Genomic DNA, 18,283 nt, shown 5'->3' on the forward strand with positions numbered 1-18,283 from the left:
TTTTTTTAAGAAAATTTTTGAAAAATTTTAATTGACATAAAAATTTATTCAATTGTTATGTTTGTTATTATAATACACACACATATATTATAAAATAATTTTTAAAAAAGTGAGATAGGAGGGGCAAAGAAGATTGAAAAATAGAGAGAGGGGAAAGAAAGATATATATATAAAGAATATATAGAAATGAAAGGGAGTGGATGGTCACGTCATCGACTCAATTGGCAACACTCTGTCGTTGTCAGTTTCAAGGATAAGGTGTTATTTGTCCTTGAAAAGGATGATTTAGAATCGACAAGTTCAGAATATATTTTTTTATATTTATCTCCAGACACAAAAAAGTTCAACTAAATTATTCGCGCAATTTATCTTTATCTGTCAATTAAAAGAATTTTATCAATTAAAATTCTTTTAATTGAATTATAAATGAGTAAATTATTTGTTTAATTATCTTAATTAAATTATGACTTAAAATATAAACTGTTACACTGAAAAAAATTTTTTTATTTGATTCAAATAATCGGTTACTTGACTGTATTATTAAATATAAATATTTACTTGAAGCAAATAGTTTTTATTTGCATCACATAAACTGTATTTGAACCAATAATTTCTGTATTTAAAACAAATACCATTTAATTGATTCAAATAATAATTATTTGATACAATTTTTTTTCTTTCTCGAATATATGAATTTTATAAATATAATAAAATGTTTATTTAAATTCAATTTTAATTTCATTTTCCAAAAATAGCAAATTTTTCATTAAAATAAAAATCATTATTAATGAAACGGAAGTAAAAAAAAAAAATTTTTATTTATTTAACTGAAAATCTTATAATATACTTTTTATAATTAAAATATTATTAGAATTGTTTATTAAAATTATTTTTTTTATTTGAATTTTTCTCACTGGTTATTCACGTTGAAAAATGAATTTATGAAATAGTGCATACTCGGGAAGTATGCAGTGTCCTTTTTTTAGCACGGAAATACAAGGACACTGCATACTTCCCGAAAATACACTTTATTAAAGAATTCCAACTCGGAAACGGTCTTTGAAAAAATGTTATTGTGGGCAATCCGTCGTAAGTCGACGTAAGAAATGTTAGATCGCACTAGTATTGTAAACGCACCAAAAAGGGATTCTCCCGCGCACCGAACCTGGTGACCATGATCCTGGTGACACTAGGAAACGTAGATGTGTGAGATTAGATCTAACTCAAACTGGAACGTGTGTGATTGTGTTAATTGGAGTGTACCATTACTGTGATATAAAATGAGAAATATACTTATTGATTATATATGTATATAATAATTGATTAATTTCTATCGTTATCATTAACTTCCTAAATCCTCCTTCTGTTGGATATTAATTTGGCTAATTTATTGGAGTCTAACATAACCTCTAAGAAGACAGGCTATCAGCTCTTATATTATTAACCTAGATAGCCCCAACAAATTCATATTTGTTTAGACCCTATATTTGTTTGAAAAAATTTTATAATTCAAATTTTAAATATATTTAGAAAAATAATAATGCGCCATCTGTAAATGGAGTATAAATTAAGGTTAGATCTCTGTTTTATCATCATGTATGATAATACTAGTTTTCAATATAATTTTTTTTATTAATAATTAAAACTAAGTTGAAATTTACTCAAAAGTAGGATTTTTTAATTTATCCTTTTAAAGTTACATATGAATTTTCTTTGAAAAATTTGAAATACCATTAAAAGATTAAATAAATTTCTACTATTGAAAATGATAATAAAATTTTCTATTTTATCGACATCCAACAAGTTCCTTATTAAATATATGACTATAATTTCAACAATAATTCCATTTTTTTTTTTAAATGCATGTATAAACATTTTAATAAAAAAAGACATTTTTATCATGCTTGTATTATTAAATTTATAAAATTATTTATAATTTTTGTATTATACTTGCGTATGTTCCCCGCATATACTAATAAGCACATGTTTTTCAATGTTTCTTTAAAAATGGCTCTTTTTAGTCGTGGAACGAATATTTTTATTAGTAATAATAGACATTGTTTAAAGTTAATTTCACCAATTAGAAAATTAGTGACATGTACAAATTTACCATCACAATTTACTTTTTGTGGATATTTTATTATACGACAATATTCATCAGAGACAGGTATTTATATTTTTTAAAATTAACCTTAAAAATTTTCTTTTTTCTTCGCAAATATTTACAAAATAAAAAAATTATTTCTTTAGAGCAATAACATTTTTTAAATACTATTTTTCTTTACAATTGAATGATTATTTTATTTAAATTTGTCAATATATACAAATACGATAAAAATAATAACAAAAATTTACATAACCTATAAGTTTTGTACTTTTTCTTTTTTTTTATATTTAAAATTAAAAACAAGTTGATATTTTAATAAAATGATTTCTTTTTTGGAAAGAAAAACATATAATTAATTTTGATAATTTAGAAAATTATTTTCTTTAGATAATAAACATAAATCAAAGGAATTTCTGACTTTTGATAATGTAATTAAAAGAAGACGAAATCAGGCGAAACGAAGTATTTTGATTCAAATTAGGGAAGATAGATGTATTCCTTATTTACATAAATATTGTTCGTCATTTGGTACAGTAAAACATATTTATCATTATCAACTTCCTGATAAAACGGTAAGTATCTAAACTATTATCTATTATATTATTTGAATTTATCATTGAAAATAAAAGAAAAAATATACAGGGTGATTTTTATGGAACCCCAAAAAATTTTTTTTTTAATCTCATTTCTTTCGTTTTTTAAACAAAAAAAAAAAAAATTTAGGGGCTCCGGAACATAAAAATCACTCTATATAACAATAAAAAGGCTTTTATCTCTTTTTTATATTATTTCTTTGATAATCTTTCTTAATCACTTGAAACGAATAGTTAAATATTTATGAAGAAAATTATTTCATTATTTAGAAAATGAAAACAAAAAAGAAATATATTAAAATAAAAAACCGTTTTTTCACATCTGCCCTTTTGTTTTACAGGATCACTGTTTAGTTGAATTTACTTCAGAAGAAACTGTAAATTTAGTTCTAAAAAAAGCGGAACACTTTAATTTTAATACAGTTATTCCTGTGAAGTCAGCAAATTTATATTTTCGAAAATCAACTTTTAATACCATACCATCTGATAATAATAAAATTCCAGTGACTTATGGAAAACAAATCGTCAAAATGTCGCAATTATTAAAACAATTGAAAACTGCAAATTCGGTGAAATCTATTTTTCTATTTTATTAATTGATTTTACAGGCTTCATAGTCATAAAAATTTAAGACGCATGAATATGTTCTAAAAATCATTAGTTAGAATTTTCATTCTATAGAATTGTCATAATTATTTTTGAGTCGAATTTTTATTTGTCCAAATTAGTATTTTGCAGAATTTTTAATCAAATCAATTTTCTATATTACAGAATATTTATATAACCGAAAATTCACTTCACAGAATTTTTATTTGCTCAAATTTTCATTTAACATAATAGACATTTTAAAAAATTTTTATTGGATAGGATTTCATTGCATAGAATTTTCATTTTATTCTTTCAGATGAATTTTCATTTTTTCGAATTATTATTTGATATAATTTCCATAAAATCGATTTTTCTGCAGAATTTTTAATTAACCGAAAAATCATTTAACAGAATTTCTAATTAATAGAATTTTCATTCGTCCGAAATTGCAAATGACCGAAACAACAATCGATTTTGGCGCGATTTTCAAAATCAACCAATCACAATTTTATGGATAATTTTTGATTGGTTGATTTTGAAAATCGCGCCAAAATCGATTGTTGTTTCGGTCATTTGCAATTTCGGACAAATGAAAATTTTATCAATTAGAAATTCTGTTAAATGATTTTTCGGTTAATTAAAAATTCTGCAGAAAAATCGATTTTATGGAAATTATATCAAATAATAATTCGAAAAAATGAAAATTCATCTGAAAGAATAAAATGAAAATTCTATGCAATGAAATCCTATCCAATAAAAATTTTTTAAAATGTCTATTATGTTAAATGAAAATTTGAGCAAATAAAAATTCTGTGAAGTGAATTTTCGGTTATATAAATATTCTGTAATATAGAAAATTGGTTTGATAAAGATTCTGCAAAATACTAATTCGGACAAATAAAAATTCGACTCAAAAATAATTATGAAAATTCTAACTAATAATTTTTAGAACATATTTATGCGTCCCAAAAATTTTCCCCAAATTAATTTTGTCAAATATTTGGAGTAGATTTTTAATAAAAAAAATACTTGTATAGAATTTTATGTAGAGAATATGTTTCTGAAACTTGATTTAGAAAATGGATTAAAAATAAAAAAATTTGTCTACATCAAATATTTTAAATTTGTTAACTATAAATTAATTTTAAAATTAAAATTTTATTAACAAAGAGATTCTTTAAATAAATTGCCTCTAAAAGTTAACATAAGAAAGTGATGATATTAATTAAATTAAAAAAAACCTCAGTTTCACTAATTTGTGAATGAAAAATTATAAAATATGTTTTCACAAAACAAAAATACTTCAAAGATGTACTAAATTAACCCTTTATCTTTACTTATATAATTTTCATTGTACCCTAAAAGTCCCCTATTTTAAAATTTTCAGTCCCCAAATTTCGCCTAAAATTTTTTTTTTATTATGAAGCCTGCCTTTATTATAATAACAAAAGATGACTTATATTTAATTTGAAATATATCTTTTTCAGATTTCAAATCAAATTGAAACTTGTTATTCATGTTTAAAATTGAGTGATATCGAATTGAGATTAAGGTTTCATATGTCACACGAAATTGAACGTTGTTTTATTGGCTTATTTCCTGATATTCAAGTTATGCCTTTTGGTTCAACGGTGAATGGTTTTGGAAAAACGGGTTGCGATTTAGATATGTTTATTAATCTCGATTATCTAAGAAATGTATGCACCTTTTTTTTCGTTTTTTTTTTTTTTTTTAATATAAATAATGAGAATTTTTAAGAGAACTGGAATTTTTTTTCTCTTTCATCAGGTAAATAAGGAATCGCCAATAATATTTGAAACGAAACCTTTACATCTCAATAAAAAATATCAACAGAATACAAACTTTTTAGAAACAGTTGGTGATGTTTTAAAAACTTTTTGTCCTGGAATTATGAATGTTATCAAAATAATGAACGCTCGAGTTCCAATTATTAAATTCAATAATGAATTTACGGGAATTCAATGTGATCTCAGTCATTCAAATATGTGAGATTTGAAGAATTTTTTAGTGATAAGAATTCTTTTTTTTTTAATAAAAAGAACATTTATAAATAATATAAGAAGATGATATCGATCATCCCGAGTCAAGGATTAAATAAAACACTATTCTTTACGTTTCAATATGGCACAGCCATCGTCTTCAGAAACTTAAAAAGAATGAAACATTATTTAAAAAAAAAAAGAAATTTTTCGTGAGAATAAATAAAATTTAGAAGTGATTAACCGTCTCAATAGACACTATTTCATTCTTTTTAAGTTTCTGAAGAGGATGGCTGTGCCATGTTGAAACGTAAAGAATAGTGTTTTATTTAATCCTTGACTTGGAATGATCAATATCATCTTCTTATATTATTAAATACTACCGTGTGATAGAATCAAAAATTTTATTAAGAACATTTATAATTTCTTAAATAGAAAAAATGAATTTATTAAAAATGAAATATTTTTAGGTCAGCTGTTTATATGTCAGAACTTTTATATTTGTATGGAGAAATTGACGACAGAGTGAGGCCCGTTGTATTCACTCTTCGTAAATGGGCACAACTTAAAGAAATTACCTGTGAGTCTCCTGGGGATCATATTACTAATTTTTCACTCACACTTCTTATTATATTTTACTTTCAACATAAGAAGATATTACCAACGTTGGAGCAATTAAAAAGTACAGCTCGTAAGTTAAAAAAAAATCGAAAAAGTCGATATTTTTTATTTTTAATAAATATTTCATTATTATTCACATTAATTATTATAAATTAAATAAATTTATTCTAATTCTATAATAAGAATGTTTCACAGGAACATTTCAATCAACCTTTTTTTTTTAAACTTCAGAATTAAACTATGACAAATTTTCATGTTTTCAATTCATAAGGACAGATTTTGAAAAATAATAATTTAAAATTACTAATTAAAAGAAGAAAAAAAATTCCAAGTCATTGTACAAATTATTCGAATTCACAATTTTGGCAAATGTTTTTAAATAATTAAATTTTCAAAGAAATTGATTTAAAAAATTAATTGAAATTGTCGGAAATTTGATTTGCTGAAAATTATTGGGAAAATTTTAAATTAGGGTAAGTCCACGTCAGAAATATCAGAATCTGCAAGTGGTTCTTCGATTTTAATGATACTTGGTAAAATTATAGCTTTATATAAGAGCAATGTGTAAGTAAAAGGAATTTTTAAAATATCTAAAATTGTAGGAGTTATATCACTTTTAATTTTGATACTGCATTTTTTTCTTTCCTTTATATCTCGGTCAATTTTCAACCGATTTTGATGAATCAAAAACGATTTTTTTCAGAAAATTACGTATTTTCAGAAAATTTTAAAATAAAAATAAAATTTTGTTATTTAAATAGAAAAAAGTAAAAAACAAAATTTCTTTTAGATTTTTTTTCAATTTCGACCTCTTTTTTTTAATTTTTAATTTTTTAATAATATTCCTTTTTATTTTATCTTTAATTTTAAAAAAAAATCATCCTGGAGACTTTTTTAGATCTCGTGATATCGTTCTTTAAATATCCACATCTCAAGAAAACTAGGATCCACATTTGTGTTTCTACTTTCATTTGTTTTATAATATTATTGTTACAAACTAGAAACTTTCGCGTAATAATGTTTTCATTTTTAAATTACTTGACTAAAACAAGTGAAAATTCAAGCAAATCAATATTTTATTAATAGATTTGAAGCAAAGTTTTTATTTTTTGTAATATTTATAATTTCAAATAAATTGTAATGAAACCTTAACAATGCAACCTGAAATTGTAGCTGAAGTTTTTAGCGCTTTCTTTTAGAGGATTCTAAAACAAATAGTTATTCATAACCATAAAAAATTTCAACAAACAAATGAAAGTAATGATACAAGCAAGTCCTGCAGTTTTCAAATTGATGAAGACTTATAATACTTAAAGGACGATATCACGAGATCTAAAAAAGTCTCCAGGATGAATTTTTTTTTAAATTAAAGATAAAATAAAAAGGAAATTAAAAAAAAGAGGTCGAATTTGAAAAAAAATCTAAAAGAAATTTTGTTTTTTACTTTTTTCTATTTAAATAACAAAATTTTATTTTTATTTTAAAATTTTCTGAAAATACGTAATTTTCTGAAAAAAAATCGTTTTTGATTCATCAAAATCGGTTGAAAATTGACCGAGATATAAAGGAAAGAAAAAAATGCAGTATCAAAATTAAAAGTGATATAACTCCTACAATTTTAGATATTTTAAAAATTCCTTTTACTTACACATTGCTCTTATAGAAAGCTATAATTTTACCAAGTATCATTAAAATCGAAGAACCACTTGCAGATTCTGATATTTCTGACATGGACTTACCCAATTAGTAATTGAATTTTAAAGAATTTTTAATAAAAAAAAAATTAATATTTATTACGTTTATTTAAACGTTAATAGACAAGAGAAATAATAAATTGTTTTATCTTTTTTTTAAAAAAAAAAATGTAATAACATATTCGTTTACAGGAAGAGAGGATGTGAGAATAACGGAAACTGGCATTGATTGTACATTTGCTCGAAATTTGTACAAAATGAAAAATTTTAATTCATCGTCATACGATTGTTGCGATCTTCTTATGGGATTTTTTGAATTTTATTCATCGTTTAATTATACAAATTATGGAATTTGTCTATTAAAAGGAAAGACCCAGGCAAAAAACAATAATTCACCGCTATTTATTTCCAATCCTATGGAACCAGAATTGAATGTCAGTCGTAATGTTTCCTATAGACAAATAGATAGGATTCGCTATTATTGTCAGGAAGCGTTGTATACATTGGAAATAGAGGCAAAGAATTTATCAAAATCTTCAACAATGAAGAATCAAATAGAAGATTGGGGAATTTTAAAACTTTTTCAAAACACGAATGTGGAGAAAAATGTAAAAAAACGAAATTTCGCACCACCAAATGTCATTAACATAATGAACATTAGAAATAAATCTAAAAATGTTCTAAATGATACAAAAGTTCATTTTGGTGCCAATTGATGTGTTGTATCCCCCCCCCAGTGATTTTCAAGACGATTATTGTCAATCGATCGTTGTAGAAAATGTACATATTTCAAAATTTTGATTAATGAATTTTTTTTTTTTATAAAATGTGTTCATTAATGAATTCCTTTGTGTGTATGTTGTTGAAAGTTTAATCATAATTGACGGAGAATTTTTTTTTTATAAGACATTGAACTTAAAAAAAAAAGTTGTAAATGTGATTAGTTAGATGAATTCAAATGTTTATTGAATCTAATGTTTTTGTATATAATATATACAAAAAGTTTTTTTATTTTTCTCGGAAAATATAATTTATTTAAAATTTCTGCTTTATCAACGGGGCATAGAGTGGAAACTCATGAAAAAATTTAAATTTTTCTATCAAGAAGAAATTATATTTGCAAAAATCATGAAAAAGGTAAAAAAAAATTTTTTTTTTTAATAAAACATTGTTATGGATTGTAATTTGTGTATATATTTTAATAATTCATTGTTTCACATATTTTTCGTACATATATTTCCTAAATTAAATTATTTTCAGTTCTGCGGCTAGAACATGTTTGCGCTTATACGTATCTGCCATTTAATGAGATTGAATCCTCTTTATTTCTAGTTTATTATTTATTTTAATACTTTTCAATTTATTTAAAACTAGACGTGAAAACATTCAGAAATGGAAAAAATTTTAAATCATATTTCGAAAATTGAACATTCGTCTAAAAAATAATTATTTCTTATAAAATACTTTTAAATTAAAAAATTCTGATTAATGATTTTTATGGGAAATTTATGCGTTAAATAAATAAATATAAAATTTTTATTGTAAAAAAAAAAGAAAATTAAAAAATTTCTGATTGTTTTGCAAGTCTATGATTAAAAAACGACTTTTATTTTTTTATTTTAATACTTTAATCTCCCTCTTGTTTTTTTTTCGCGTATTTTAATACGGATACGGATTTCAAATAGGCTACTAATCTGATAACCGCGCTTAAATTCGTAATATACCAGTGGCTGGCAGTGTTTCTTAACTATCTAAATTTTTAAATCCCTTTTGGGAGTAATCAAGTTTCTAACTATGTAATTCGAGTTTATTTTATTTTATGAGTAAACAAACAGAACTTAATAATTATGTTTCTTTTTAATGCAATTTTTTAATTTGATTTTTACGAATAATATAATTACTATATATTATGTCGAGAAATCATGAAAAATTGTTTTGCTTAAAAATTAATTTATCAGATTCTATTTGTTTACTCCTTAATTATTCTAAATGACCAAATTAAAACCATAAGAGGGAGCATAAAATTGAAATTAGAACCTTCAAAAAAATTATTAAATACAAAAAAAAACTGGAATCCAATATATAAAAAAAACTTTTGTTTCGATACCAAATCAGAGTAAAAATTCAAATTTATGTTTCTATACGAAAACGTAAATTAATGAGAAGTGGACTTTTGTTTCGTTTGTAACATTCTTCCGCCATATTGAATTCGCCATTTTGAATTCCGTAAATTAAGTCCTATAATTAATAAAATATTCTTAATTGCTATTAAAACAATAAATTTTTTTTTTAATTTTGAAAAAGTATACACATTAATTTTAAACTCCCTCTTAAGGTCAATATAAGTCAAAGATTATTTTCCTATCGTTGAAAACGAATTGGTGCTTCAAAATTAAGCGTATTTCCTCTCTCATAAAGAGAAATCCTAGATGTTAAAACTCCAATTTATATATATATTCAAAAATCATCAAGTAGACATCAGGAAAGTGGATTAATTTTCTATTTTTTTTGTTTGGAAATTAAATACCAAAGATTAAAAATCAGGTATCATAAATTATTTCTCTCACACTAATTTTTTCTTTTTGGATAAAAATCAACTTGTTAATAAAATTTTTTTTTATATATAGAACAAAAAATAGAACTTTTAAATTACAATCATTTAACAACTGTAACGTAATTTTAAATCGCAAATACAATTTTCCTATTTAAAAAAAAAAAAACAATATCTGAAAAATATTTGTGCGTCTCTCAAAAATGGACCACTATCGCGTTTTCATATTTAAAAAAAAAGTAGTACAAAAAATGTCCGCAAAAAAGTATCATAAAACTTTTTGATTGTAGGAAGGTTCTTCATAAAAAAGGCACATTTTTGGACAAGGAGGGAATTACATTTTCCATAAAAGGAAATAATTAAGGGGGTTGGATAATTGACATAATGTAATTAAATTTTATTTACCGTTTTTTTTTCTTTTTTGTTTGTAATTAGAATTTGATCTCATTTTTCCTATTATAATTAAATGACAAAAATTTTCCCATTAACTAATAAACATTTCACTTATTTATGTCTTATTTTAATAAATGAGATTATCCAACTCTCTTAAATAGCTTCTTGAAAGAATTTCTCAAAATGAAAAGTATAAATTGACATCATATATAAAAATTGCAGGATATAAAACATCCTTTTCTAGAAAAACGTTTTTATTTTACAGGCCGACAAGAATCTGCATAACCACAACTAAAGGCAATTTTTTTAATAGGCTAGTTAATATTAAATTTTTTTTTATTTTTTAAATTTTATTTAAAATATCTTATAGAAAAGAAAAAAACGCAATTTTATTCGAGTCTATTTTTCTTAATAAATCAAAAAAAAAAAACTCGTAAAATTTCCTTAATTTTTAAAACTTAAATCATGGTTTTAACATTGAAAATTAAATTTTTCGAAAACCTTTTTATGAATCGATTTAAAAATTTCTAAAAAATCCTTCCTTGAATAAATCATCGTATTATTATTATTACACAAATGTTTAATGCGACGATTTTTGTTTGAAAAATTAATTAAATTTGAAAAAAGAATTTTTTACGGTTTTTTTGCATTTATTAACAAAAATGTTGCACTGTTTTATTTTCTATAAGGTAATGCATTTTAAAAATTAAAATTTTTATACTTTTTAACCAGCTTGACTCGCTCGAAAACGACCGGTTATTATATTGTACGCGGCCCCTCAATTATTTTAATAATTGTATTAAAGCTTCTCCCATTGTAAATGTTTTGACTATATTGAATTTGAACACTTTTCTAAGAGTTTTGCAAAGAAAAAAATAAACCAAAATATTTCATCGAGCCGTTTTTGATAAAATCGATTTTTTAGGTTAAAAAATTTAATTTTTTTTATTTCTATAGTATATGTGCAGGATAATAATGAAAATTAATTTTATAATGTACACGGAAAAAACAAACTAACTATTTTAGCACCAAACTGCTTTATCCTTTATTAGTATACAATTTCGTTTACCTATTAAAGTGTGAAATAATGCTTTTTTAGTTTAAAGTAAGTCCATACTAAATAAGTATAATGGTTATGCTCTTATAGTAATAGTGACGTACTTCTTCTTCTTAAATGACTTGAGGCTTGGCCAACTGTCAGAACAACATAGTGACGTACTTTAAAAGCATAAAATTGATGCCCGCGAAGTACGACATATAGTCTACCTAAAATAGCAAGAGTTTCTTCCTTTTTGGTGGATAAATTCTTGCAACCTGCGTTTTGGCCTATATCGATATATCGATATATCAATGGTTTGGAATGCAACAGGGTTAGGAAACTTCTTACCAGAGTTGCACAGTTACGCGTAAAGGCCGAAAGTCGTTCGTGAATGGGATGCATGTGTTCTAACACACATGTTGCCATGACAACATGTGCGTTAGAAAAGGACAGAAAAGTGTAAAAAAAAGTGTATACCATTAATAAAAATTCAAAAATAAAATTTTTTAACCTAAAAAATCGATTTTAGCAAAAATGGCTCGATGAAATATTTAATTTTTTAAATTTTATTATTATTATTATTATTTATACATATTGGCATAATTCTTGTCAGCTACCGCACCCTACTCTAGTAAAAATTTAGCGATTATATAGTAACTTTTAATTTTAACAATAAAGACATTAAATTTTTACTAGAACAGGGTGCGGAAGTTGATCGAGAATTATGACAAATGGCAAAAGGGGACAATAGCAACCTTCCGTATATGCAAAAACATTTACAGTGTCAGAAGCTTTAGGTTCAAATCTCACCTTTTACTGTTCTGGATTCGCCCAATTTTTGTCAAAGTTTAAACTTGAAAATGCATTTTAATGCTATGGTAACTTACAAATGTAAGAGAAACAGACAAAATTGTTCTCCCTCTTCCTCCTGTACGTTACCATAACAACCTGCTAGAAAATTTATCAGTTATTAACATTCTAATAAAATATTTTTTAATAGAAAAAGACTTATTTAAACTTTTGCAAAAAGTTTGCCGCATTATTGTCCTTTTAATCATGTAAAAAAAATTCTATTAAAAATTACATTTGTAAGAAAAAAGAAACTACCTTTTAGAAAAAATACAGAAAAGTTTTTTGTCGGCCTGTGTATTTAATTGAAAAAGGGATGAAATTCCATCGGATGAGAGAGAAAGAGTGAAAGGGCGGAGAAATTTACTTAAAAAAAAGACTTCTTCGTCGTTAATTAGTTTTGCTTTTGCGATGATGACGATGATGATGTTGTCGTAATTGTGAACGTGTTTCCTGGACCGCTGCAACCAATGTACGAACTGCCTCCTCATGACCCTCGAAACTGTCCACCTTTTTCAATTGACCCAAAGCGCTGCCTTCGCTTCCGCTTCTTTTCTTTGGACCAGGAAAAGTCTCCCACCAACGCTGCTTCTGCACCAGAGATAGAGATGATCTCCGTTTGATCAAGAGTACCAGAGTTTTCCTTGGGTCCTGCGCCGCTCGACCCACCTGAAGAGGTCAGAGCGCAGAACTTTAGTGAAACTCTTCATCCCAACGATAAATATATCATTTTTCATAACGAGGAGCATTTAATAATTACGCGAAATTAGCATTAGTTTTGTGATTGTGTTTTTTTTTTTTTTTGAATTAACAATTTTCGTGTGGATGAAGACTTTTACTAGTTTCAAAGGAATTATTCCGAATTAAACTTACCGAAGCCTCAGCGATGCTAGTTTCGGACCCTGTGATACTGAGGCTGTCGCAGCTAGCGCGTCTTCTTCTTCTTGAATTATTATTTTCCCTTGAATAGAAAAGCTCCTCTGAATCACTCACTGGATAAACTTTTGGACTCTTTCGGGAACTTTTCTTTTCATCGGGAGGCACTGGATGAACTTGAGCTTGGACTCGTTTCTTGGCTTCGCCAAGTGTTGAGGCCTCGGAAATTCTCTGATATTCACAGTCGTCTGCGAATAAAGGATTTTTAGTTTCACTTCCTACGAGATTCTGTATCAAAATGTCTAAAATCATTTACCGCACTGTTGATTCTGCTGCTGATCACCTCCCTTGTCTCCTCGTTCCGGTTGATCAAGACCCTCCGCTGAATTATCTCCGGTACTTCCCTTCAAGGAACGATAGAATGAGCGAACCTTCGAATGACCAGGAGGTGTCTTTGGTTTCTGATTTTCCGGCGATTTTCTTGAGTGACGTGTTTGACTTCGATCGCGACCCTCTTCTCTACCTGGTGACTTTTTTCTATCCTCCTTAGTTCTCGCTTTGTCGATCAATTGACTCAGTACACCTCGTTTTGTATCCGATTTAGCCGGTGCCGAACCATAGACGACAATATTGCCACTGGAGTCTAAAAGTGCTCCCATTCCTCCCGATGGAGTTCTACAACGCGGTGTAACTTCTTTTGATTCTGAAAATTGAAATTCTTTAAAGAATTACTGAACCATTTTGAGTATATATATGTCTCCGATAAAAAAAAGTGAACCTTTCATGTAGAGAGCATTATCCGCTGATGGAGCAGAACCTCGAGGATGTCGACATTCTTTTGTGGGAGCTGGACCTTGAGGCTGTGGAGGTTCCTGCATTTGCAGACGAGCCAGATGATCCAAAAGGGCCTGTAAACGCTGATGACTTGCAGCGTCTGACGCAGCTGTTGATATTTCACCTGCACTAATTCCTGACGAGAAGGATTTGACAAACGGTTCAAGCTGTTGCGCCATTGTCAGAATTTGTTTCACTTCACTTCGCAGCGACAGGATGTCATTCATCTGAAAACAAAAAATATGGAACGATTTCGATAGCGTTAAAACAGCCTCTAAGTGATGTAGACTTCAAATCAATGTTACAATTATTCAGTCATCACCTGAGAGTGGAAAATCTCCTTTTCGAAGTGAATCCTACAAAGTTGTTCCTCCCAGATTGTGTCGAATATGCCCCGCAAACGTTCCAATTCAGTTTGATGATGATCCAACTGTTGCTCGAGGAATCTGCAATCCCTGGCAATGTGTTCATATCGGGATCCAACTGGAGGAGTGTTGGCTCGACTAAGTAGAGCTACATCTCGATGAAGTTCTCCTAATCGCTCTTTAACTGTTATTAACTGTTGGCTCAATTCCTTTAATTGTGAGTCAAATATTCGGCAGTGATTTGAAAAGGGCCCGGACTCTGAAGGTGTTTTTGTCGGATGTTGCAATTTCGACGGTTTGATATTCTAGATTAATGAATGAATTAAAAATTAGGCATCAAAACCAATTTTGCGAAACAATAATAATTAGAAAAAGACCTGAATAAACTGCGACTCGTGAGAAATAGTGTGTGTCAAATCATAAACGGAGTCCTTCTGCGGCTGGGTTTGACTCATGTAAGGCTGCAGAGCTCTGATGATTTCGCTTCTGTAATTAATTACCAAATGAGCATTAAGCATCGGCGGCTTATTGGGATGACCAAGTTGTGCGACTTTGCCAAGTCTCTCGAGCATATGATGAGCCAATTCCAAGAACTGATATCGCGTTGCTCCAGTGGTGAATGCCGTGCAGAGCATTAGATGCATCTGAAGAACTGGAAGTGCACTACCCAATGAAATAAGTTGCGCTCTCACCATACGTTCCTTGGACTCGTATTGACGTTGAAGATCGGACAAAATGGAATTGTGACTCTTCTGAATGACGTCCTGCATTCCTTGGCAGTAAGCGTTGAGACTTCGCTTCTCGGACTCGAGACTGTGACGCAACTCATCCAATTGGGACTTCAAAGCTAAAAATCCATCCTTCACGCCAACTTGAATTTCGCAAATGGAGTTTGCGGCTCTTTCTATTTTTTTGGAAGCTTGTTGCCAAGCGAGGTCGATATCAACGCAGTGAAGGCGGGAATCTGGCGGGGTTTCTCGAAAGCAAGTGGCACAAAGCATGCACTTCGCACTTTGACTATACATTACGTACTGCTCCCCGTGGGTGGGACACCGACGTTGGGTGTCCTTTGCACACTTACTCATGTGCACCACCTCGTGAGTTGAAAACATCTTTGCTCGATGAGTGTGTTCTCGACAGTGGTTGCACAGAGCTTGACCTGAAATTGTATTTTTCCATATTATAATTATTAATGGAATTTTCAACAATTTTTTAGAATTTTAGGTTTTTTTTTAAAAAAAAAGTCTTAAATATTGGTAATAAACAATTCTTTTTCTATTATACGATTTTTAACAATTTTACACGACGATATCGATTTTTTTGTCAGTTTTATATTAACCCCTTCGCAGTCCAGTAGAAAAATCCCAAAACAGTCCAAAAAATATCGTATCACCATATAAAAGTTTTTGTGGTCGTTGAATCCAAATTTGAGGTCAGATTTAAAAGATTCAAAATGGCGGTAAAATTGTTTCGATTCTTTTAAATTTTGGTACTCGTGGGTTTTGAGGGTCTATGAATCCAAATTTTGAATTTTTTTTAAATCTGACCTTAAATTTGGATTCAGCGACCCTAAAAACCCCCGAGTACCGAATTTCGAAAGAATCGAATCAATTTAAAAATTTTCCGCCATATTGGGTCGGCCATTTTGAATTTTTAAAATCTGATCTCTTTGAATTCAACGACTTAAAAAACCTCAAAAGAACCATTTTCATGCAAATCTGGTCAATTTAAAAATTTTTTTGGAAGCCATATTGGGTCCGCTATTTTGTAAATTTGACATCAAACTTGGATTCAGCGACCCAAAAAAACTTAAGGTGCTTATATACCTCAAATTTCGATCAGATGAACATTATTTCTGGACCGTGAAAATGCGTGAAAAGTCATTTTCACGGCGGGTATTTTTGAATTGTTTTATACAAAAAATGTTTTTTTAAGAAATATAATATTAAATAATTGTTTTAATATGTAAGAACACTTTAAAATAGTGATAGAGAGATGATTTGATTAAAAAATTTAGCAAATTTTGCTTTAAAACGTTTTCTGCTACAAGAAAGTATAAAATGACGATGTTTGTGAAATGGTTTGTACAGTGCTTCTTCCTTGTGAGTGTTTCTCAGAGTTTTGTTTATGTTATGTCGGTTCTTTTTAACTTGTAATAAATAATGAGTGCTGAAAATAAATCGGTAAGTTGAAATGTTTATCAAATAAATTTAAATTCAACTAATTGTTTCGAATAACTGAAAGAAACATGTAAACATGTACACTGTACAAACCATTTCACAAACATCGTCATTTTATACTTTCTTGTAGCAGAAAACGTTTTAAAGCAAAATTTGCTAAATTTTTTAATCAAACCCTGGCGGATCGCATGGACTGGAATGGGACTGAACTCGGTCCGATTTCAGTCACGTTTCGGTTCGATGTGGAAAAACCCATGAAAAAGGTGGAAAATGGTGAAAAAAACTATTGGAATAAATAAATAACTAATCCAAGGTTTTATTCCTGTAATAATTTATTTGAATTCAGCTTTTATTAACTTATTATTAATGTTGAAAGTCAAAAGGTGCCCACCTGTCACTTTAATTTAACTGTTGTGAAGTAAAATACTATTGTACCGACACTGGGATTGTCGCGCGCAAAACTCCATAGATGTCAGCAGGGGTTTTTTCTTTTTAAAAATATTATTATTTGTAAAAATTAAAATACAAAATTTTGTTTTAATTCTTATGTTTAGGTGTTAATCGATTAATCTAAATTGTTTCAATAAAAATACATTTACTTATACCGTGCATGTTTTGAGCAAGACCTAATGGATGTCGGGAACTATGCGACCACATGAATACCTGTATGTGCGTGAAATAGATATGAAACAGGGGCCATTTTTAAAATTTTATTGTGGTAAAAACAGCACTTAATTGTGAAAAGCAATAAGTAGCATAAAAATAGTGCATTAAATGTGACGTTTCAATTATTACAATAAATTTTAATATATAATAAATAGGTTAATAAATATATTCTAATAAATAAAAAAAAATTTGAATATTTCCAAGGCAGAAAACTATTGAAAACATTAATCAGTAAATTTTTCTAAAATTCTGCTATAACAATGGTAAAACAGGAATAAAAAAATGTTTAATTCAAAAAATTAAATTTTGAATAATTGAATTTATTGTAACCATAAAAGAAAGAGGAATATTTACATAAAATTAAAAATATTTTTTTAATAAAAAATGATTTTTAGATAAATTTTAATTTAAAATTTACAGGCTTTTTTCAAATTTTCCGTGTATAATTTAAAAAAATGCTATTAAAATTATTAAATCGATTTAATTATTTTAGAATACATCAATGGAAAGAATTTTAATTCATTAAAATTTGTTTACATAAAAACAACTTAAAAATTAAAAGATTGAAACGACATTTTCAGTTATATGAAGGAATTAATTTATATTTTTGACAAAATCTTTTTTGTACTGATTTTTTAGAGGAATACCATGATTTATAAAGAAATAAGGCAAACAAATTTTTGACCATTTTTCAATCGGAAATCGAAAAAAATTTACTTTTTTGTAAAACTGGAATAAAACAAAACCCATCCGTAATTAAAAAAAAATTATTATTAAAATTAAATTGACACCTAAAAAATTTTAATAATTTTTTTGTAATTTCTAAAATATTTTAAAATCTTATAAACATTTTTCAATTTTTAATGTTAATATTAAAAATAGCTGTATGTTTTAAAAAAAATTAAAAATGTTTACTTGTTAAAGAAG

General features: G+C 27.2%; 2 protein-coding genes across 3 annotated transcripts in view; one reads left to right on the forward strand and one right to left on the reverse strand.

Annotated features, from left to right (window-relative positions):
- Positions 1–1,836: 1,836 nt before the first annotated feature.
- LOC127289005 (poly(A) RNA polymerase, mitochondrial-like) lies at positions 1,837–8,430 on the forward strand. Its single transcript, XM_051316744.1, has 7 exons — positions 1,837–2,167; positions 2,495–2,679; positions 3,042–3,269; positions 4,776–4,985; positions 5,077–5,294; positions 5,759–5,979; positions 7,796–8,430. Exons 1-7 carry the CDS (start codon positions 1,864–1,866, stop codon positions 8,317–8,319), a joined length of 1,890 nt encoding a protein of 629 aa, XP_051172701.1. The 5' UTR covers positions 1,837–1,863; the 3' UTR covers positions 8,320–8,430.
- A 717-nt stretch (positions 8,431–9,147) lies between these two features.
- Positions 9,148–18,283, reverse strand: part of LOC127289004 (RING finger protein 207-like) — a 47,319-nt gene continuing 38,183 nt past the window's right edge. The window contains exons 3-8 of one of the 2 annotated variants that reach the window (XM_051316742.1): positions 14,888–15,669; positions 14,468–14,815; positions 14,090–14,372; positions 13,628–14,014; positions 13,309–13,559; positions 9,148–13,104 (exon numbers count right to left, since the gene is read on the reverse strand). In XM_051316742.1, the coding sequence (XP_051172699.1) occupies positions 12,826–13,104; positions 13,309–13,559; positions 13,628–14,014; positions 14,090–14,372; positions 14,468–14,815; positions 14,888–15,669 (2,330 nt within the window). In that variant the 3' untranslated portion in view covers positions 9,148–12,825. The remainder of the gene's footprint in view (positions 13,105–13,308; positions 13,560–13,627; positions 14,015–14,089; positions 14,373–14,467; positions 14,816–14,887; positions 15,670–18,283) is intronic. The other variant, XM_051316743.1, reaches the window with a different exon arrangement.

The sequence above is a fragment of the Leptopilina boulardi genome, unplaced genomic scaffold, assembly GCF_019393585.1.
Source record: "Leptopilina boulardi isolate dan_hultmark-lab unplaced genomic scaffold, ZJU_Lbou_2.1 LbouV2_399, whole genome shotgun sequence".
NCBI lineage: Eukaryota > Metazoa > Arthropoda > Insecta > Hymenoptera > Figitidae > Leptopilina > Leptopilina boulardi.

Bases quoted from the DNA above. Each gene is read 5' to 3' on its own strand.
- LOC127289005 (XM_051316744.1), top strand. From the start codon at position 1,864: ATGTATAAACATTTTAATAAAAAAAGACATTTTTATCATGCTTGTATT. The intron at 5,295-5,758 runs GTGAGATTTGAA...AAATATTTTTAG, and splicing joins GATCTCAGTCATTCAAATAT to GTCAGCTGTTTATATGTCAG. The intron at 5,980-7,795 runs GTAAGTTAAAAA...ATTCGTTTACAG, and splicing joins GCAATTAAAAAGTACAGCTC to GAAGAGAGGATGTGAGAATA.